The sequence below is a fragment of the Anomaloglossus baeobatrachus genome, chromosome 2 (genome assembly GCF_048569485.1).
Source record: "Anomaloglossus baeobatrachus isolate aAnoBae1 chromosome 2, aAnoBae1.hap1, whole genome shotgun sequence".
Lineage (NCBI taxonomy): Eukaryota > Metazoa > Chordata > Amphibia > Anura > Aromobatidae > Anomaloglossus > Anomaloglossus baeobatrachus.
In genome coordinates, this window is record NC_134354.1 from 478,390,120 (window position 1) to 478,413,804 (window position 23,685).

Genomic DNA, 23,685 nt, shown 5'->3' on the forward strand with positions numbered 1-23,685 from the left:
TCCAGCATTTCTGTACCTATTGGGTTACTTGTATCTTTGTCATTAAGTTTTTGAGTCTATTTTTTAACCCTTGCGTTCTTTTCTGTTTTTTTTTACTCTCTTAAAATAAAGCTACTTTGTTTTTTAAACCTCCTGGTATTTGACTTTGACACTTTTTGGTTACAGTCATGTGTGGATTATATGTGATTTTAGAGTATTTCGGCAGCAGAAATGCACTAAAAATACACGTGTTTTTTTACCTGCAAATTTTCCGCATCTAAGACAATTCAATGGGGAAATCTGCACATAAAATCAACATACCCGCAGGAGAAATTGACGTGTTACGGATATGAAACACGCACCAAAGGTCTGTTTACACTGAATAAAAAAGAAGCAGAGGGACGGAGATTTCTATAAATGTCATCCACTTTGCTGGAACTTTAATACGCTGCATTTCCGACATAGGAAAAAAAAAATACAAGAATTCACCAAAAACTTATTGTGGAAACAACCTTAGAAAGGGAATAATGTGGGATGGCTGTTGGCAAATTACTTTTTCCATTCTCTGCTGTCAGCCCAAATTGTGGGCAGCTTTGGACTATAGACTGGAGTCATAAAACTGTGAACCTAAAATCTTGTAAAGACATTCTAAACTTTTTTTTTTTTTTCAAAACATGATTTATCAGATGTATGCAGCCGCTGCGGCCGTACATGTTTTAGTCTGAAACGCAGTGACTTTTCAGAGGAAGCATAGATTGAGAAGATGGCTAAGCTGGGGCTGGGAACTATGTGTCTCGGATGGCTAGTCCGAGGCAGGCCACCAGTGGCTTCTCCCCACCCCGATCCTCTAGGCTGACTCTTCGTAAGGCCTCGGTTCTACTTGCATTTTGCACGGACAAGTGCAATCCGATAAAACATCAGATTGCTCTCACTCTAGTGCAAAACTATGGGGCAGTGTCCATCTGAATTGATTTCTCATACCATATCGGCATGAGAAAAGAATCGCAGCATACTACGTTTGGCAGCGAGTCTCAGCTCACACACTCCCATACAAGTCTATGGATGCATATGAAACACTGCACTGCACTCGCATGTCATCCAAGTGCAGTGCAGTGCGATATATGCAGAGACAGGCTGGGGAGGAGATGGGGAGAAAGTGCTCCCTCCCTCTTCTCCGCAGCTGTGATCCGATCGCAAGGTCGCTTGACCCTCGGCTGACGCTCACAGCTGAGGGTTGTTAACATATCGCTTCCAATGCTCTTGCATCGGAAGCTATGTGCAAGTGGAACCGAGGCCTAACACACACATAAGGATAAATATGTGAGTCTAAGTGAGTGGTTTGGGGAGAAGCTGTAGGGAAATCAGTTATCCGAGATGCATGGGCTTCTCTAATAGTTCTTTTCTACCTCAAGTTTGTCTCAGATTACTCATATCATAATTTTCAGTAAGGAGTCAAATGATAAAATTCAGACAGCCTTCACCCTAGACATGGATGCACTCTGTATTCAGAATAATAGCAAAATTCAGCGTATGCGTGAACGTCTCCTCACTCACTGCTGGTCGGACGCTAGCAGGGAAAGGGGATCAGGGAAATCCCTAGTATGGAGATAGATGTGGGTCACCTGCGTCTATCACATATTTATGGCATACTCTATGATTATGTTCCTCAAACAGGGATGTGACATAGATATGAAAAAGATGGCATACGGCACAGCTTGATACATGCAGAGTGCCACTGGTTTGTCTTTGTGCCGTGTCACCACCACAATGGTGGAACATTGAACATTCATAGTGAATACCTTTGCGTGTGCTAGTTCCTGTTCAGCAATATCCAGAGCCTGTTCCTTCTCTTTCTCCAGTTGTTCTGCTAGCTTGTCTATCTCTGTCAGTTCTTCGCAGAGCTGCTCATTTTTACGAGCCAAGATATCAACTTTGTTGCTCACGGCCTCTTTACTTTCTGTAAGATGTACAATGTGCTGTTCTAGGGTCCGATTTGTAGACTGCAGTTCTTCAATCTAGTGGGTAAAGCAATTAATTAGTGGTTGCTTTCAGTTACACAATGGAAAAATATTTGGCAAAAACATATATTATGTACAGCTGGCTGTGATGATGTCTGAATGAGGCTTTTCTGCATACGAGCTGACTGTCACTAGTTACTGTGCCCCGCACATTGAAGCCTGACAATGTAGTATTAATGGAAGACGCTACCACCACAGTCTTGCTTTAATGCAGTGGTGACAGCAAGGCTGCAGTGGTGACTTCTAGCAGTGAGAACAGGTTGGTTAGCTGGTATTAGTAGTACAATGTCATACTGACAACATGTTCTCACTGTCGCTGCCTTGGTGACCAGACCACCTCTTACCACCGCCATCCAGGAGCCAATACCTGATGTCACTGCTGTAAGTAGTGACAGAAGGAAACTGCAGCTCAGAGCATAGCGCTGGGCTACAATAAAGTAGTACCTGGCAGCCTCCACAGCTGTGAACTGCGCATGATAGGGGGTGTTCACAGTACGCAACGGATACTGTAAATTTGGCAGAAACTAGCTCTTACAGTAAAAACAGTAAAATTAAGATGTAACCACTCTAATCCCACTGACATGATCACTAAAGTCACTGATTGGTAGCATCGGCAAAGTGACTGCTGAATGGGACATCACCATTTCAGGAGAGATGACATCCTGCCCAAACGTCACCAGTCACACAACCACTGAAGCTATTGATAGGCTGCAGCAGTAATGTGACTGATAAGTGGGGTAGCCCCCTTTTTAACCCAGTAGGGCCACTATAGCAGGGGTTCGGTGTTTGGGTAGTGTCCATATGTTAATAAAGCTGGTTGAAGTTCCCTGTCCTATTGCTGTGAACAATAAAAAAAAAAAGATATGGGCTCCTGCCTATTTTTAATAACCAGCGCAGGTAAAACAGACAACTGCAGGCTGCAATTTTCAACTGTCAGCTTTACCTTGGCTGGTTATCAAAAATAATAATAATAAACCATTTTAAAAAACGACATGGGCTCCCCCCGATTTCTGATACCTTACCAAGGTAAGCAGCTGGGGGCTGGTAGTATCAGGGTGTGAAGGCCAATGTTTTCTTGCCCTTCCCAGCCTAAAAATGGCAACCTGCAGCTGTCTGCTTTACATTGGCTGGTTATCAATAATTGGGCAGAGCCCACACCATTTTTTTTAAAGTATTTATTTAAATAAAAACAAAGTTGGATCCCCTCTATTTCTGATAACCAGCCGACATAAAGCTGACAGCTGAGGGCTTTACTCATGCTGGTTATCAAAAATAGGGGGGAACACAGGTCTTTTTTTTTTTTTTTTTCTTCCCTATCAACATTTGTTTGTAGGGCAATTGCCCACATTTTGCAGCCCCCTGGCCCTTACTGCAACCATTTTACAGCCCTTAAGTTTGTGTCTCCATTGATTTATATGGGGTTTAGGGTCAAGCTCAGGTTGAGTACGGGTCCTGAACCGAATTTTCATATAAAGTCCAGCCGAACCCGGCAAACCTGAATTTTCATATCTCTACTATTTGCCACTTTTGCAAGTATTGTAACAATAAAAAAATGCCAATATCTCTGTAGGTAAACCATACATAGTAACCAAATATTGCTATGTTTAGCTTGTGAGTGAAAAGCCGCTATAAATCTGAAACGAGTCAAAGACAAGCATGTATCTCCCTGCTTTCCCCACGGTTCATACACTTACCAAGGTGAAACCATAGGTCAGGGGCGCCGCTTCTTATGGGTCAACATTCATGCCAATATAGATAAAAGTCTCATCTGGGTAGAAATGAAGGTCTGCGAGAACTTTACAGGGCAGACATCAGTTCAAGCATGGTGACCAGTGTAGCTAGCAGTAAGCTAACCTAACTGACTCTACTGGCCAGCTTGTTTCCATGGTAACTAAGGAGTCTAGCCCTTCACAATAAGTGGAGACGTTATGAATGGCATGCCTGAGCTGCGGCTCCACGTCCGGCACGTGTTTCTACACTTTTTTGTACTATATACTGTTTTTTTAATGATAAATACTATTCATTTTAGTAGAAAATAAACTATTTATCATTGCTATCAATGTCCACCTGGAAGCAAAGGAGCAAAAAAGTAGTAGCTCATTAATACATTGCAAATGTGAAATGGGGTGAATACCTTTATCTGTAGTTCTGAGATTCTCTGGGATCCAGCGTGGTGTTTACCTGCCATGGTAGATGATGTGCTCCAGCCAGTGCCAGCCCTGTATATGGATGTGTGAGGAGCTCTGCCTCCCTCTTCCAGTGTCCACACTCCCGCACTTTTTGTCCCCTTCCCTCCGTTCTCTGTTGTCAGAGTAGTGGCTACAGTAAACACATCTATAGCATCGCCCTCCCACAACAGCTCCATTCTTCGCAGCTTAGTCCCACCTTGGTGCAGGCTCTGCATAGTTACCACCAATCTGCCTCCCCCCTGTATACAGGGACACTTGCTGCTATTGTATACAATGAGCGTAAAACCTTTATAAAAACAAATGGCACAACATATTATATCCATAAATGTAAAGCAAATTCTTAGGTGAAGAGAACATTTAAGAAATAAAAAGTACATTCAAAACGTAACAAATTTTTTATAAAAAAAAACCCATAAAAGATCCAAGTGCAAAGTTATCTAATCTTAAAATTAATTTCTAATTCCGAGCTACTGTAGCAGAAAAGTAGTAATCCCTCAATCTAATACTGTTGGACTTGTCCTTGCCTTATGGTCCCCATTCATCAAGCAGATGTCACCAAAATTCTGTCATGGAACTGCCTGAAAAATTGTGATTTTTAATACAACTTGTAATTAAAATGTAACTTTTTTATAGACTTTTTGTGCTTGTATCGGGAAGCTGTGCCAATATTTTGAAAAGTGTGTGGAGCCAGTCCGAACGTCCAACTGCTCGTTACGAGTACCATGCACCTGAGCATGGTAGAGCTTGCTCGTCACTAGTCAGCAGACATCTGATCTGCCGTATACTGTCTGATCTCCAGTGTATAGTCTGATCTGCCGTGTAGGGTCTGAACATCAGCGTATTCTCTGTTTTGCTGTCTGATCTGCCGTGTAAGGTCTAATCTGCCGTGTAAGGTCTAATCTGCCGTGTGTAGACTGATCTGCCGTGTGTAGACTGATCTGCCGTGTGTAGACTGATCTGCCGTGTGTAGACTGATCTGCCGTGTGTAGACTGATCTGCCGTGTGTAGTCTGATCTGCCGTGTGTAGTCTGATCTGCCGTGTGTAGTCTGATCTGCCGTGTGTAGTCTGATCTGCCGTGTGTAGTCTGTGTGTAGTCTGATCTGCTGTGTACGGTCTGATCTGCCGTGTACGGTCTGATCTGCCATGTTTGGTCTAATCTGCTTTGTAGTCTGATCTGTGTATTGTCTGTTCTGCTGTGTACAGTTTTATATGCCGTATACTGTCTGATCTCCAGTGTATAGTCTGATCTGCTGTGTGTGGTCTGATCTGCCACATACGGTCTGATCTGCGTGTAGGGTTTGATCTTCGGTGTATATTATGATTTGCTGTGTATGGTCTGATCTGCCGTGTAAGGTCTAGTCTCCCATGTAAGGTCTAATCTGCAGTGTATACTTTGATCTGCTGTGTGTGGTCTAATCTGCAGTGTATACTTTGATCTGCTGTGTGTGGTCTGATCTGCTGTGTGTGGTCTGATGTGCTGTGTGTGGTCTGATCTGCCGTGTAGTGTCTGAGGTTTGATCTGCCGTGTAGGGTCTAAAGTCTGATCTGCCGTGTAGGGTCTAAAGTCTGATCTGCCGTGTAGGGTCTAAAGTCTGATCTGCCGTGTAGGGTCTAAAGTCTGATCTGCCGTGTAGGGTCTAAAGTCTGATCTGCCGTGAGGGGTCTAAAGTCTGATCTGCCGTGAGGGGTCTAAAGTCTGATCTGCCGTGAGGGGTCTAAAGTCTGATCTGCCGTGAGGGGTCTAAAATCTGATCTGCCGTGCGGGGTCTAAAGTCTGATCTGCCGTGCGGGGTCTAAAGTCTGATCTGCCGTGCGGGGTCTAAAGTCTGATCTGCCGTGCGGGGTCTGATCTGCCGTGCGGGGTCTGATCTGCCGTGCGGGGTCTGAGGTTTGATCTGCGGTGTAGGGTCTAAAGTCTGATTTGCCGTGTAGGGTCTAAAGTCTGATCTGCAGGTGTACGGTCTGATCTGCCGTGTACGGTCTGATCTGCAGTGTAGGGTCTGAGGTCTGATCTGCCGTGTAGGGTCTGAGGTCTGATCTGCCGTGTAGGGTCTAAAGTCTGATCTGCCGTGTAGGGCCTAAAGTCTGATCTGCCATGTAAGGTCTGATCTGCCGTGTGGGGTCTGATCTGCCGTGTGGGTTCTGATCTGCCATGTACTGTCTGATCCTCTGTGTAAGGTCTGATCTCCAGTGTATAGTATGATCTGCTGTGTACGTTCTGATATGCTGTGTATGGTTTGATCTGCAGTGTGTAGTCTGATCTGCTGTGTAGGGTTTGATCTTTGGTGTATATTATGATTTGATGTGTATGGTCTGATCTGCCGTGTAAGGTCTAGTCTCTCATGTAAGGTCTAATCTGCAGTGTATACTTTGATCTGCTGTGTGTGGTCTGATCTGCAGTGTATACTTTGATCTGCTGTGTGTGGTCTGATCTGCCGTGTAGTGTCTGAGGTTTGATCTGCCGTGTAGGGTCTAAAGTCTGATCTGCCGTGTAGGGTCTAAAGTCTGATCTGCCGTGTAGGGTCTAAAGTCTGATCTGCCGTGTAGGGTCTAAAGTCTGATCTGCCGTGTAGGGTCTAAAATCTGATCCGCCGTGAGGGGTCTAAAATCTGATCTGCCGTGCGGGGTCTAAAGTCTGATCTGCCGTGCGGGGTCTAAAGTCTGATCTGCCGTGCGGGGTCTAAAGTCTGATCTGCCGTGTAGGGTCTAAAATCTGATCTGCCGTGAGGGGTCTAAAATCTGATCTGCCGTGCGGGGTCTAAAGTCTGATCTGCCGTGCGGGGTCTAAAGTCTGATCTGCCGTGCGGGGTCTAAAGTCTGATCTGCCGTGCGGGGTCTCATCTGCCGTGCGGGGTCTGATCTGCCGTGCGGGGTCTGAGGTTTGATCTGCGGTGTAGGGTCTAAAGTCTGATCTGCCGTGTAGGGTCTAAAGTCTGATCTGCCGTGAGGGGTCTAAAATCTGATCTGCCGTGTAGGGTCTAAAATCTGATCTGCGGTGTAGGGTCTAAAGTCTGATCTGCCGTGTAGGGTCTAAAGTCTGATCTGCCGTGAGGGGTCTAAAATCTGATCTGCCGTGAGGGGTCTAAAATCTGATCTGCCGTGCGGGGTCTAAAGTCTGATCTGCCGTGCGGGGTCTAAAGTCTGATCTGCCGTGCGGGGTCTGAGGTTTGATCTGCGGTGTAGGGTCTAAAGTCTGATTTGCCGTGTAGGGTCTAAAGTCTGATCTGCCGTGTACGGTCTGATCTGCCGTGTACGGTCTGATCTGCCGTGTAGGGTCTGAGGTCTGATCTGCCGTGTAGGGTCTGAGGTCTGATCTGCCGTGTAGGGTCTAAAGTCTGATCTGCCGTGTAGGGCCTAAAGTCTGATCTGCCGTGTGGGGTCTGATCTGCCGTGTGGGGTCTGATCTGCCGTGTGGGGTCTGATCTGCCGTGTGGGGTCTGATCTGCCGTGTGGGGTCTGATCTGCTGTGTGGGGTCTGATCTGCCATGTACTGTCTGATCCTCTGTGTAAGGTCTGATCTCCAGTGTATAGTATGATCTGCTGTGTACGTTCTGATATGCTGTGTATGGTTTGATCTGCAGTGAGTAGTCTGATCTGCAGTGTACAGTTTGATCTGTGTGTGGTCTGATCTGCCGTGTAGGGTCTGATCTGCCATGTACAGTATGGCAGTATGGCAGATAGCTGGAGCTAGATGTTAACTCCTCCGTGGGTAGGGATGGTTGCCCCGGGACCCAGTGTCTGGTGCAGGGAATAGCGATGGCAAGGGGGGCTTGATTACTCACAGTCAATGAATCACACGAGTCTTTGGTAAACCAAGGTACTGGTGGCCGGCGCCGAGGCCGGTTGCATTCGGGTCCCCCACCCAGGCTGGTGGTCTCTATCCTTTTCCTCTGCACTGATTTTGTGTATGGTGGACTGCCTGGTCTGGAACTCAGGAGTCCGATCCCGGCTGTATGTGGCCTAAGGAGCCGTGCCCGCAGACGCTGGCCCGTGGGATCTATGGGCCCTGGCGGTGACCTCTTATCCCTATCGGTGGGCTGTTGTCTTCTATCAGGGACTTTGGGTGGGACAGGACCTATAATCCTGGCCTCAATCAGTTAATTAACCAGGCCGCTGGTTTCCAGTCCTGGCTTCAGGGTTCGAGTACCCCCCTTTGTGCTCCGATTTCCGGGTCGGTTCCCCGTGTCGGTACCGGCGGGCTACAACCCTGTCCCGGTCCACCTCGGTTCTGCCGAGCCATCTTCCCGTCTCCTGCTGATGGAGACCACTGTCTGCCACCTAGCCAGAGGCACCAGGGCTCCTACCTTGGTACCGTTCAACTTGAACCTCCTCTGCTGGAGCTACAACTAGCTCCAGCCCACACTCCTCTCAACTTGAACTCTAGATTAGACTGTTTCTTTTCCCACCCCGGGCTGCCTAGACCCCAGGGTGGGCATGTCCAACCACCTGGTCCCACCCACTGGTGTGTCTATCTTTCCCTAAGGGGGGTGACTAGGGTTTCAGGTCGGCTGTGTGTTTCCTAAGTGAGGGAAGGTGTTATGCAGGGGCCTATGTGTGACTACCTGGTTTTGCCAGGGCGTCACATAGGGTCTGATCTGCCATGTACAGTCTGATCTGCCGTGTAGGGTCTGATCTGCCGTGTAGGGTCCGTTCTGCCATGTACAGTATGATCTGCCGTGTAGGGTCTTATCTGCCGTGTAGGGTCTTATCTGCCGTGTAGCTATTGATCTGCCGTGTACAGTCTGATCTGCTGTATAGGGTCTGATCTGCCGTGTAGGGTCTGATCTGCCGTGTAGGGTCTGATCTGCCGTGTGCAGTCTCATCTGCCGTGTAGGGTCTGATCTGCCAAGTAGCTACTGATCTGCCGTGTACAGTCTGATCTGCTGTGTAGGGTCTGATCTGCCGTGTAGGGTCTGATCTGCTGTGTAGGGTCTGATCTGCCGTGTAAAGTCCGTTCTGCCGTGTACAGTCTGATCTGCCGTATAGGGTCTTATCTACTGTGTAGGGTCTGATCTGCCGTGTAGGGTCTGATCTGCCGTGTAGGGTCTGATCTGCCGGGTAGCTACTGATCTGCCTTGTACAGTCTGATCTGCTGTGTAGGGTCTAATGTGCCGTGTACAGTCTGATCTGCCGTATAGGGTCTGATCTGCCGTGTAGGGTCTGATCTGCCGTGTAAAGTCCGTTCTGCCATGTACAGTATGATCTGCCGTGTAGGGTCTTATCTACTGTGTAGGGTCTGATCTGCCGTGTAAAGTCCGTTCTGCCATGTACAGTATGATCTGCCGTGTAGGGTCTTATCTACTGTGTAGGGTCTGATCTGCCATGTAAAGTCTGTTCTGCCATGTACAGTATGATCTGCCGTGTAGGGTCTGATCTGCCGTGTAAAGTCTGTTCTGCCATGTAGATTTTGTTTCAGAAATACATTTGGACAGCTGACAATCACTTCCTTTCCTCTGCTTGGGGTCATTTCAGTTGTGTGCACTGCAGAAGGCAGCAACAAATCTGCACCGTGTGAACTCACACATGGAATGGGTAAAATATATCTTTGTACCGTGGTAGCCAGTATAGATAAAAAAAAAAGTTTGTTGGAATGGGAAAGGTGTAATTTACAGCAATAAAATCGACACGAAACATTAGGAATTTTACACTGCAGAGGAAAAATCCACAGCAACAACGCAACGTGTGAATATTCCAGGTCAGAAGCTCCAGCACTGACACCTGCTGGGTAGGAGGAGCACTGACACTCCTCCTCCAACCTGCAGCCTGCTCCTCCCACACACGTGACTGATCACATGGGCATACGTCATCTAAGGTCCTTTAGCAGACTAGAATGTAACTAACCTCTAATGTACGGTACTGTCACCAGACTGTGAGAAGTGCGCATGTGCGGGATGCCCTCAGCGTGCCGGAGTCGGAGGTAATTAGTTGTGGGATCCATAACTCCACACTGCAGTGTACAGCGGCTCTCCTGCAGTGTACAGCGGCTCTCCTGCAGAGCACAGCCCGTGTGCACGACATACAGCCTCTGATAATAAAGCCTCGCCTGCTCTACAGGCCCGAAATAGCATTGTGCCTAAGGCCGCCACTAGAGGGCGCGATGTGCATTTGTTATTTACATTGCTCAGTTTCCAAAGGAAGATGTGTGACTGTCTGTAGCGAGCTCCCCCTGGTGGCAGGCTGCTGGCTGTACCAATGGTAGAGGCTGGCAGTCTGTGCCCCTGTGTTTGGATTAATGGCCATTAACGGAGTTCTTATGTACATATGTATTTGGGGCTAAAAAATTTTTGCTATTGGTTTTCAGTAAACATTTTGCACCGTTTGCCTTCTATAGTTCTGCACTGCACACTATCACTGGCAGCAGAATGAGCTCACTGAGAATCTGTCAGAGAGCTCACTGAGAGGCCGGTTTCAGACGTCCGTGTTCAATCAGGTACCAGTCACACGCATGGTTATGGTCATACATGTGGCATCCGTGTTTGCATACGAGTGACCGTTACCGGAGAGAACATGGGTCTGTGAAATAAAAAGATTTTCCATATTTACCTGCTGCCTCCTGCTCCTGACCCCCACTCATTATATTCATCGATTATTCACCGCACTCAGGACCTGGAAGCCGGAGCATCGTGGGGACAGCGCCGCGGGGACAGGTGAGTATTCTGCAAGCACAGTGACATCCAGGAGGTCAATGGACTCTGATGACTCCCGCGCTACAGCTTCACGAGTTTATTGGGAATTGTGATGAGTCCCCGATGCTGTCCCCGTGATGCTCCGGCTCCCAGGTTCTCAACATACACACACACACACACACACACACACGTATACACTGAGCACATATATACACACACACACACATATGTATACACACAAAGCAGATACATGGATACACCGAGCACACACACACACATAGCACACATGCATGTATACACTGAACACACACACACACACTCTGCTGTATACTCACCCAGCGATACGGTCCCCGGCACTGAATTCTCCAGCGCTGTCCCCGCTTCCAGCTCCTCAGTGCAGTGAATAATCAATGAGTATAATGAGTGGGAGACAGCATCGCTGGATACAGATGAAGATAGAAAATCTTTTAATTAAAAAGACCCGTGTTTTCTCGGTACGTGTCACGCTGATGTCACACGGATCACATCAATGTGCGATCTGTGTGACACCCGTGATGCTGGAGGAAAAATTGACATTATTATTATTATTATTTATTTATAGAGCACCATTAATTCCATGGTGCTGTACATGAGAAGGGGGTTACATACAAAATACGTATACAAGTTACAGTAGACAGACTAGTACAGAGGGAAGAGGGCCCTACCCTTGCGGGCTTACATTCTATAGGATTATGGGGAGGAGACAATAGGTGGGGTGTAGGTCAGGCGGCGGCTCCGCACGGTGGTCGGGCGGCAGCTCCGCACGGTGGTCGGGCGGCAGCTCCGCACGGTGGTCGGGCGGCAGCGAGTTCATTGTAGATTGTAGGCATTTCTGAACAGATGAGTTTTCAGGTTCCGTTTGAAGTTTGCAAGGGTAGGGGATAGTCTGACGTGTTGAGGCAGCGAGTTCCAGGAGACTGGGGATGCTCGGGAGAAGTCTTGGAGTCGGTTGCGTGAGGAGCGAATGAGAGAGGAGGAGAGGAGGAGATCTTGGGAGGACCGGAGGTGACGTGTTGGAGTGTAGTGGGAGAGTAGTTCGGAGATGTACGGAGGGGAAAGATTATGCACAGCTTTGTAGGTCAGTGTTAGAAGTTTGAATTGGATACGGTGGAAGATTGGAAGCCAGTGGAGGGACATGCAGAGGGGAGAAGCGGGGTGGTATTGAGGAGAGAGGTGGATAAGTCGGGCAGCAGAGTTAAGGATGGACTGGAGAGGGGCGACATGTCTCCGCGTGTGTGCGTGCGGGGTCACGAGGGGTCACACGGTCCGTGTAACTCCAGAGAATAAAATGGGTGTACACGTGTTAAAAACGGATGTCACACGTACCTGAAACACGGACGTCTGAAACCAGCCTGAGGGAGGGTTTGGAGCTCTTTCTTTCTCTGAGTTCCTCTCACCTGGTTTATGATCACAGACCACAAAAAAGAATGAATAAGTATGCCACCTCTCAATTCTACTAGAAAGACGTTCTGAAACATATCTAACATATTAACATGTAGCTACACGAGAGCTTGCTTTTTGTAGGATGAGTTGTCATTTTCACTGCTGATATTTTGGGATATATGGATCCTATTATATTATTACCCTTTATAAATGCTTTCTGGGGGAATGGAGAAAGCAAGCCATTATGGCTACCTTTAGGCTATGTGCGCACTTTGCGTCGAGTTAGTTGCATTCTCTGGCAGAAATTGTCTTTGTCAAATTTGGTTTTGGCCACAAAAACGCTAAAAATACGCTTACATTTTTATTGCGTTTTTACCTCGTTTTACATGCTTTTCCATTGCTTAAAGTCAGATGCATTTTTTTTTTTCCAAAACTTTTTATTGATTTTCCAATTTTTTATAAACATAACAAGATATTCAAGGTTACACAAGGAAAAACATTTGTCTGACAATATGTGACATAATAGGGTGCAATGCCCCAACTTGATATTTTAAACTGTTTATCTGATTGATATGGTCTCTATTAAACCAAGGCAAAAGTACTAAGAAATAACAGACGCGATACAAGTCAATTAGAATCATTAAGCCCCTAAGCCAACCCCGAATACTTCCAAATTTTCTGGCACGTCTTGTGGCTACCTTAGCGTCTCGTCTCCCCTTTCCTCTGGAACCCACACCTCCGTGATTTTCAATTTACCCAGTTTGTCCTGGATATCATTCAGAAGGTACCATTCCGATTGTATAAAAGGTGTCATCAGATTATTTATTTCTCCCTGAGTAAATTGACTTTCAATGAAATTTCTCCATTTCCCAAAGAACTTGGGTGTCAACCTGTCTTTGTCCTTTTCCGCTTCCACTTTCTCCAGCCTCAATAAATTATGTAATTCCCCGATGACCTCTTTTATGGATGGTCCGTCCCTTTGTATCCAATGCTTTAATATGGACCGTTTGGCTATCATGGCTATGTCATGTACTATTGTATATTTCTTCTTTCCCGGCATGTCCGATCCCCCTCTTACTCCTCCCTCAAAGGAATGGAAAATCCACACCATTAGCTCTAGATTTCCAGAGATTCCCCATGTTGCCTGGACAAATAATCTAACTTGATTCCAGAACCTGTGAATTTCCGTACACTCCCATAGTCCATGTAGCATATCTGTTTTTTCTCTCTGACATTTAGGACACCGCATATCTCTTCCCGGAATGTTGAAGCCCATAATAGCCCTGTGTAAAATTCTAAATTGGGTGTCTCTCCATCTCTCATTGGTAACATGTTTCCGCATCTGTACCCATCCCTTCAATATATCCCCTACAACTTCCTGCCCTTTCAATTGTTTCCCCCACGCTGTTAGAGTACGGCTATCCTCCCCAGATATAAGCATTCCCCGAAATGTTCGGTAAATTTTGGAAACATTTACACTTGCTACATCACTTTCCATAAGCTCATCAATCAAACTCTTATTCAATTCCTTTCCAAGCTCCCCCAAATCTACAAATACTCCATGCTTCAGTTGTTCATACTGGATGATATGTGAGCTATTAAGTTCATACTTGTCAAGCACTTCCCGTCCTGTCAGCCACCTTCTCTCCTCCACATTCATGACATCCTTCATTCTCTCGACGCCCTTCTCTTTCCATCTAGTAAATAGCTTATTTTCCCGTCCCATGGGAAAGTTCGGAGATGCCCAGGGATTTAAGTACTTAGATACTTTCCATGACAGTCCCAATTTCTTTCTTACCAGTTTCCATGTTAGCATAGTGTCTCGGAATAAGATTGAGTTCCTTATATGCCCATCCGCCCTGGACAATGGGGAGTGTAAAATGGACGCCAAATCCCACGGTGATGCATACTTGGCTTCCATGCCATAGTCTGAGTGCCTGCTCGTTCCTCTCAACCAATCAAACACATGTCTCATTATACACACCAGGTTATAACCCCGAACATCCGGGAAACTAAGACCTCCTTCCTCCGTTGACTTCATCAATGTTCGTAACTTTATTCTAGGTTTCCTTCCCCGCCATATAAATTCCGCATACGCTGAGTTGAGCCTATTTACCGTATTTTTCGGACCATAAGACGCACTTTTTTTCCCCCAAATGTTGGGGGAAAGTTGGGGGTGCGTCTTATGGTCTGACTATAGGGCTGCGGCTGGGAATGAGGGTGCTGCGGGTCATCGGGGGCACGAGCAGGCAGCAGCAGCGCCTGCCGTGACCACGTGGGCCCGCTCATTACATATGCACGCCCATCCTCCCGCCCATCCTCCCGCCCATCTCTCAGCGCTGAAGCCGGCACTGACAGGTGGGCGGGAGGACGAGCGGGGACGCGCGCATAGTAAAGAGCCGGCATGATCACCCCTGGCAATTACAGCCTTGAGTGATTATGTGCGGCTGTATTCACTGCCCCCCGCGCATCATTACCAGCGCGGGGTGCAGTGAATCAGTACACTCACCCGTCCCCGTGTGTGGAGCCGCCCCCTGCTGCACGCGATGTCTTCCTGTCTGTGCCGGTCAGCTGATCTGTGCCGGTCAGCTGATCTGTGCCGGTCAGCTGATCTGTGCCGAGCCGGTCAGCTGATCGGCACAGACAGGAAGACATCGCGTGCTGCAGGGGAACGGCTCCACACACACAGATCAGCGTGCCAGAGAGGAAGATGTGATCGGTGCTGCAGGGAGTGAGGAAAAGGTGAGTATAAACGTTTATTTTTTTCTCTGTGCTATAGGATACAGGCCATATACCAGGATGGTATATGAGCAGGCAGGATGGGGGGGGCATGTGAACAGGCAGGATGGGGGGGCATGTGAACAGGCAGGATGGGGGGGCATGTGAACAGGCTGGATGGGGGGGCATGTGAACAGGCTGGATGGGGGGGCATGTGAACAGGCTGGATGGGGGGGCATGTGAACAGGCTGGATGGGGGGGCATGTGAACAGGCTGGATGGGGGGGCATGTGAACAGGCTGGATGGGGGGGCATGTGAACAGGCTGGATGGGGGGGCATGTGAACAGGCTGGATGGGGGGGCATGTGAACAGGCTGGATGGGGGGGCATGTGAACAGGCTGGATGGGGGGGCATGTGAACAGGCTGGATGGGGGGGCATGTGAACAGGCTGGATGGGGGGGCATGTGAACAGGCTGGATGGGGGGGCATGTGAACAGGCTGGATGGGGGGGCATGTGAACAGGCTGGATGGGGGGGCATGTGAACAGGCTGGATGGGGGGGCATGTGAACAGGCTGGATGGGGGGGCATGTGAACAGGCTGGATGGGGGGGCATGTGAACAGGCTGGATGGGGGGGCATGTGAACAGGCTGGATGGGGGGGCATGTGAACAGGCTGGATGGGGGGGCATGTGAACAGGCTGGATGGGGGGGCATGTGAACAGGCTGGATGGGGGGGCATGTGAACAGGCTGGATGGGGGGGCATGTGAACAGGCTGGATGGGGGGGCATGTGAACAGGCTGGATGGGGGGGCATGTGAACAGGCTGGATGGGGGGGCATGTGAACAGGCTGGATGGGGGGGCATGTGAACAGGCTGGATGGGGGGGCATGTGAACAGGCTGGATGGGGGGGCATGTGAACAGGCTGGATGGGGGGGCATGTGAACAGGCTGGATGGGGGGGCATGTGAACAGGCTGGATGGGGGGGCATGTGAACAGGCTGGATGGGGGGGGCATGTGAACAGGCTGGATGGGGGGGCATGTGAACAGGCTGGATGGGGGGGCATGTGAACAGGCTGGATGGGGGGGCATGTGAACAGGCTGGATGGGGGGGCATGTGAACAGGCTGGATGGGGGGGCATGTGAACAGGCTGGATGGGGGGGCATGTGAACAGGCTGGATGGGGGGGCATGTGAACAGGCTGGATGGGGGGGCATGTGAACAGGCTGGATGGGGGGGGCATGTGAACAGGCTGGATGGGGGGGGCATGTGAACAGGCTGGATGGGGGGGGGCATGTGAACAGGCTGGATGGGGGGGGGGCATGTGAACAGGCTGGATGGGGGGGGGCATGTGAACAGGCTGGATGGGGGGGGGCATGTGAACAGGCTGGATGGGGGGGGGCATGTGAACAGGCTGGATGGGGGGGGCATGTGAACAGGCTGGATGGGGGGGGCATGTGAACAGGCTGGATGGGGGGGGCATGTGAACAGGCTGGATGGGGGGGGCATGTGAACAGGCTGGATGGGGGGGGGGCATGTGAACAGGCTGGATGGGGGGGGCATGTGAACAGGCTGGATGGGGGGGGGGCATGTGAACAGGCTGGATGGGGGGGGGGCATGTGAACAGGCTGGATGGGGGGGGGCATGTGAACAGGCTGGATGGGGGGGGCATGTGAACAGGCTGGATGGGGGGGGCATGTGAACAGGCTGGATGGGGGGGGCATGTGAACAGGCTGGATGGGGGGGGCATGTGAACAGGCTGGATGGGGGGGGCATGTGAACAGGCTGGATGGGGGGGGCATGTGAACAGGCTGGATGGGGGGGGCATGTGAACAGGCTGGATGGGGGGGGGCATGTGAACAGGCTGGATGGGGGGGGGCATGTGAACAGGCTGGATGGGGGGGGGCATGTGAACAGGCTGGATGGGGGGGGGTATGTGAACAGGCTGGATGGGGGGGGGTATGTGAACAGGCTGGATGGGGGGGGGGGGTATGTGACCAGGCTGGATGGGGGGGGGGGGGTATGTGACCAGGCTGGATGGGGGGGGTATGTGAACAGGCTGGATGGGGGGGGTATGTGAACAGGCTGGATGGGGGTTTATAGCAGGATCATATACAAGGCAGGAGGATCATTACCAGGATGGGGTACCTTAGTAGAGAATTTGGGGACATTACCCCCATAACAGTGTCAGCAGCAGATCCTCGCCCTATAACAGTGTGTCATGACCACATTTTTTGCTTAAAGTTTTATTTTCCCATTTTCCTCCTCTAAAACCAGGGTGCGTCTTATAGTCCGGTGCGTCTTATAGTCCGAAAAATACGGTACGTCCCTCAGTTTTAGCAATATCGGGATCGTCTGGAATGGGGACAACAGTCTAGGAAAGCTCATCATTTTTATCAGGTGGCACCTTGCCAGTAGTGGTAGAGGCAGACCCTTCCAGTCAGATGCATTTTGAAGACAAATACACTGCTAAATAAAGTTTAAACATTCAAACACTATGGAAAACAAAAGGACAAAAATGATAAAATCATGCTTAAAATCATACACAAAATAGCTTATTTTATTAAAATGATATCTGTGGTCTAATAGTTATGTTTCAAATAACAATAAATTATTGATTTTCATTAATTTAATTGTCGGACTCTGTGTGTGTGTATAAAGGGACATATCATGCCCTTAATATAATGTCAAAAACGCATGCGTTTATTTTGTCCAAAAACCATGCTTTCTGCATCAAAAAAACATGTGAAACGCTAGGATTTAGATTTAAGGCCACTTTTCACGCTGTGATCGTGCGTACCCGCCCCCATCGTTTGTGCGTCACGGACAAATCGCTGCCCATGGCGCACAAAATCGCGCAGACCCTTCACATGCACTTACCTGCCTAGCGACGTCTCTGTGACCGGCGAACCGCTTCCTTTCTAAGGGGGCGGTTCATGCGGCGTCACAGCGACGTCACTAAGCAACCGCCCAATAGAAGCGGAGGGGCGGAGATGAGCGGGACGTAACATCCCGCCCACCTCCTTCCTTCCGCATTGTGGCAGGTAAGGAGAGCTTCCTCGTTCCTGCGGTGTCACACGGAGCGATGTGTGCTGCCTCAGGAGCGACGAACATGGTACCTGCTGCAGCAATGATAATTGGGAAGAGGGGGGCATGTCACTGATTAGCAATTTTGAACGTTTTTGCGACGATTCAAAATCGCTCATAGGTGTCACACGCAACGACATCGCTAAAGTGGCCGGATGTGCGTCACAAATTCCGTGACCCCAACGAGATTGCTTTAGAGATATCGTAGCGTGTAAAGCGGCCTTAAGGATGCGTTTTGAAACTTCTCATTGACTCTAATGTTAGCAAAACGCTGCCAAAATGGCAAAACAATTGACATGTTGCTTCTTTAAATGCAGAGATTTTGACAAATTTTCTGCAACTGAAACGCTATTTTTTTAATCCCACTATTTTAGCTTATCTTAGTACAACTTAGCTGGGAGACCTAGTAGCTTTCATTTGGTACCTGACTATCATCACAAGCAATACATACCTCAGTCACATTTCAGGGTCATCAATGGGGCTGATGGGCACCACAGCATCTATGGAATTATCCAGAAGCATTACGTTTGCATGATCAGCTCCTGTGTCCAGGCCATTATTATGGTGATTTAATAATAATAATAATAATAATAATAATAATTAATTTGCAAGAACAACCCAACTGCTGCAATAAGCAGCTACCATTGGCAGACTCTAGCGCAGACCTTGGCAAAGTGCGGCCTATGGGCACGTCTGGCCATCTGGCTGTTTCAGTCCAGCCCGAGAACCAAGACAGTCGAAAGGCTGAAAACAGAGGACCACAGGCCGCATCATGCTCTCCCCACCAACCGCTTGATATCACCGCTATCAGGATCCTCAGGATACAGTTAGTGGGGAATACATTGATAGAGGACGGAGCCACCGACTCCTTCCACCAGTCAGCACATACGACTGAGACAGCAACGCAATGACATCACTACATTGCATCTGCTTTACAGAGAGTCAGTGCAATGGAGACTAGAGTAGAGCGCCGGTGGGTAAATGGGAGCGAGGCGAGTGTCTGTATGGCATGTGTGTCTGTAAATAGGGGACTATGTGAGGTTTCATACTAAACATAAGGAGGCTATGTGGAGGCTCACACTATATATAGGGGTCTGTGTGGGGGATTATACTGGAGTGGACTTTGCTGAGTTTTCATACTAAACATAGGGAGACTATGTGGGGGCTCATGCTATATATAGGGCATTATGTGGGGGCTCACACTGTATATATGTGGCTATGTTTGGGCTCATACTATATATAGATGGGTTATGTTGGGGCTCATACCATATGTAGGAGGCTATGTGTAGGCTCATACTGTATGTAGGATACTATGTAGTAGCTCATACCATATGTAGGGTACTATCTGGGGGCTCATACCGTATGTAGGGTACTATGTGGGAGCTCATACCATATGTAGGGTACTATGTGGGGGCTCATACCGTATGTAGGGTACTATGTGGGAGCTCATACCATATGTAGGGTACTATGTGTTGGCTCATACCATATGTAGGGTACTATCTGGGGGCTCATACCGTATGTAGGGTACTATGTGGGAGCTCATACCATATGTAGGGTACTATGTGGGGGCTCATACCGTGTGTAGGGTGCTACACACGGGTGCTCATACCGTATATAGGGTGCTCATATCGTATGTAGGGTACTATGTGGGGGCTCATACTATATGTGGAGTGCTATGTGGGGGCTCATACCGTATGTAGGGTACAATGTGGGGGCTCATAACATATGTAGGGTACTATGTGGGGGTTCATACCGTGTGTAGGGTGCTACACACAGGTGCTCATGCCATATATAGGGTGTTCATACCGTATGTAGGGTGCTCATACCGTATATAGGGTGCTATGTGGGGGCTCCTATTGTATGTAGGGGGCTGTGTGGGGACTCACATTATCAATATAGAGGCTATATGGGGGCTCATACTATATATAGAGACACTGTGGGTCTAACACCATGTTTAGCGGTCCGTATAGGGGCTCATACTGTATATAGGGGGCTATGTATGCTCTCCTACGGTATATACGGTGTATCAGCATACTTAAAGGGGTATTCCCATTTCCAAGATCCTATTGCCATATGTAGTAAGTGTAATAATAATAATTAATAATAATAATTAATAATATTGTCAAACACCTCCAATAAGAAATGTAGTATATTTATACTGATTTGGTTTGTCCCTTACCTCAAGTGCAGGGCATTTCAGTAGCTTAGGTATGCATAGTTACGACCCACTCATAGTGACAGTTACTTAGTTGCTTGTGGTCGTAACCATGGATACCTAAGCTGCAATGCCATGCGCATGTGGTAAGTGACATAGCTAATCAGGATAACTATACTACTTTTCTAATTGGAGGGATTCACTAATATTATTATTACACCGACTACATATTTGGATAGGATCTTGGAGATGGGAATACCCCTTTAATTTTGTGAAATATTAACTGATACAATTAATAATAATCTAAAATAATTATAATGAATATATTAATATTGAGTAGAATTAATTTCAGGCTATTGGTTTGGTCCTCCACAGTAGTCACAAATTCTCATGTGGCCCCTTGGGAAAATGAATTGTCCACCCATGCTATAGTGCACAGCTGTGTCTTCTTTTCAGTAATTATCATGTTCTAATACAGTTCCCCTAAATTAAATTCAGTGTAAAACAGGAGAGAAATCTTTTTTTAAAAAAAAATGTTTCCCTAAAAATCAATAGTACACATGAAGCAACTTTGTAATATATTTCTCAGAGAAATCTGCTTCTTTCTCCTCTTGGACTGATCCTTCATTCTCAGAATTCTCAAATCTCAGGTAAAATACAGTATATATTCAGTGAAGACCGATCTTCCTATTACAGAAATAGGAGATAGCAGTTGGTGCTTATAAAGTTCTATGGATTTGTTACTATGTTGATGCACTGGTCCTGAAGAAGAGGTATATCCTCGAAACGCGTAGACCGATGGAATAAAAGAATACGTTTATAACATCAACGTGCTACATCTTCATTTTGGCTGATGCGCGGCATTAACCCCCTTTTCACTCTGATTTGTATGGATTTGTAACTGTCCTTTTAGTAAAAATTGCAGCATATCTGCCTCTAGCTCCTCCGTCTTCTTTCTCCATAGAATTTTATAAGCACCAACTGTCAAGTCCTATCTCAGTAATGCTAAAATCTTCACTGGATAGAGGAATTACCTGACACTTGAGACGAGTAAAGGATCAGTTATAGAGCAGAAATAAGCAATTTTTCTGATCAGATATATTACAAAGTTTCTTATATTCACGTTTACTATTGATTTAGGAAATAAAATAACTCTTAAGGCCGCTTTACACTGCAATATCATGACCGATATCGCTAGCGTGGCCGCCCCCATCGGTTGTGCGACATGGGCAAATCGCTGCCCATGGCGCACAACATCGCCCAGACCCGTCATACTACTTACCTGCCCTGCGACGTTGCTGTGACCGGCGAACCGCCTCCTTTCTAAGGGGTCGGTTTGTTCAGCGTCACAGCAACGTCACAGCAGCGTCACTGAACCGCCGCCCAATAGAAGCGGAGGGGCGGAGATAGTGGGACGAACATCCCGCCCACCTTCCTTCCGCATTGCAGGCGGGAGGCAGGTAAGGAGAGGTTCCTCGTTCCTGCGGTGTCACACATAGCGATGTGTGCTGCCGCAGGAACGAGGAACAACTTCGTTACTGCTGCAGCAACGATATTAGAGAATGGACCCCCATGTCACTGATGAGTGATTTTCCACGTTTTTGCAACGATGCAAAATCGCTCAAAGGTGTCACACGCAACGGCATCGCTAATGCGGCCGGATGTGCGTCACAAATTCCGTGACCCCAACGAGATCGCTTGAGCGATGTCGCAGCGTGTAAAGCGGCCTTTACTCTTGAAATTATTGTTACATAGGTTTAGTTCATTTTTATTACTTTTTGTAGCCCAATGAGAGTTTTAGTTTCACAGTGGAGCGAAACATAATGATAACGTTTTAGTCCGAATGTTGGTCATAATTGAAAACAAACTTCAAAGTGACATGTTAAAGATTAATATCAATGTACAGGTATGTCCAGATTGTATCCACATTAAACACTATTCTTTTATTCCCTTGATCTAGTGAAAATGCTGCTCAGTCCATACACTGTGAAGAGGATCTGTACCCCAATTTTGAGTCGCAGAACAGCTGCAAGGTTTGGAAGTTTGGCCAGAGAAGGGCTCATTCTGCAGTCAGCATCGAGCAATGTGTATGAGAACCTGGCGGTTGAAGACTGGATTCACGATCACATGGACTTAGAACAAAAAAATGTCCTCTTTCTTTGGAGGAATTCTCCAACCGTGGTGATCGGCCGTCACCAGAATCCATGGACAGAATGCAATCTTCACCTGATGAGGGACAAGGGGATTTCTCTGGCGAGGAGAAGAAGTGGTGGTGGGACTGTATTCCATGATTTAGGAAACATCAACTTAACGTTCTTCACATCCAAGAAAAAATATGATAGAATGGAAAATTTACATCTGGTTATCAGAGCTCTAAAATCATTGCAGCCAGATTTGGATGTACAAGCCACACAGAGATATGATCTCCTGTTAGATGGAAAGTATAAGGTATCGGGGACGGCTTCGAAGCTTGGAAGGACTGTCGCATATCACCACTGTACACTGTTGTGTAGTGCGGATAGCTCGCTCTTACCTGTAGTGCTACGTAGTCCTTATGATGGCATACATAGTAATGCCACGCCTAGTGTGCCTTCACTTGTCAAGAACCTCTCCCATGCCTATCCATCTTTAACTTGTGAAGCTGTTATGGACGCCGTCGCCAAAGAATATCGTTTTTTGTATAACGATAAGCCAAATATTCATGTAGTGCACCCAAGTGATGAGGCCTTCTTTCCGGGGATTACACAGAAAATAAAGGAGTTGTGCACTTGGGATTGGATTTATGGAAAGACACCAAAATTTGACATTCAGAAAACCTTTCAGATTTTCCATAAGGGTATTGTCGTGGATGGACACTTAAGTATCTCTATAAAAAATGGCTGTATAGAGAGCTGCTCACTGGTGCTGCCCAGTCACTGGTTGTCCGAGCAGAGCTGCTCCGAGCTGCAGGACAGTTTGGTGGGCAGCAAATTCTGTCCAAGGGAAATCATTTTCTTAGTGACTACTTTACTGAGGAGCTGCCCAGACGAAGAAGACGTTCACACAAAGTGGAATATGTTATGTGAGACGTTGGTGTCAATAATGTGATATTGTTTGGGGGGCTCATATAGCAATATTTTACAATAATTGTAATAAAGCTTTCCCAGTTTCTCATATGTTTATACCATTACCATTACAAATGTTCCATGTAAGCACAGGAATTAATAACAATAGATTGAAAGTGCTTTTAGGTACCATATAATTTAGTATATATATATATATATATATATATATATATATATATATATATATATATATATATATATATATATATATATATATATGTATGTATAAATATTTGATTAAAAATGAAGTTTTCTGAGGGTAGAATAGATTATATTGGTAAAATGTAGAAGAATCAATTAAACTCACTTGGTCACAATCTTAAGTGTGCACATGGCCTCTTCAGAGAGGAACAAAATAATAACTAGTGCCACCTATTAGAGGTAGCAA

General features: G+C 47.3%; 2 protein-coding genes across 4 annotated transcripts in view; one reads left to right on the plus strand and one right to left on the minus strand.

Moving 5' to 3' along the window:
- TSGA10 (testis specific 10) overlaps positions 1-12,245 on the minus strand; it is a 115,499-nt gene extending 103,254 nt beyond the window's left edge. For 2 of the 3 annotated variants that reach the window (XM_075336400.1, XM_075336399.1), the window contains exon 1: positions 1,779-1,868. The gene's annotated coding sequence lies outside the window, so the exon portion shown is untranslated. Of the gene's footprint in view, positions 1-1,778; positions 1,995-12,178 lie in introns of those variants that run through there. The other variant, XM_075336401.1, reaches the window with a different exon arrangement.
- LIPT1 (lipoyltransferase 1) lies at positions 9,980-23,423 on the plus strand. The gene is made up of 2 exons (XM_075336403.1): positions 9,980-10,104; positions 22,154-23,423. Exon 2 carries the CDS (start codon positions 22,159-22,161, stop codon positions 23,278-23,280), a length of 1,122 nt encoding a protein of 373 aa, XP_075192518.1. The 5' UTR covers positions 9,980-10,104; positions 22,154-22,158; the 3' UTR covers positions 23,281-23,423.
- The last annotated feature ends 262 nt before the right edge of the window (positions 23,424-23,685 follow it).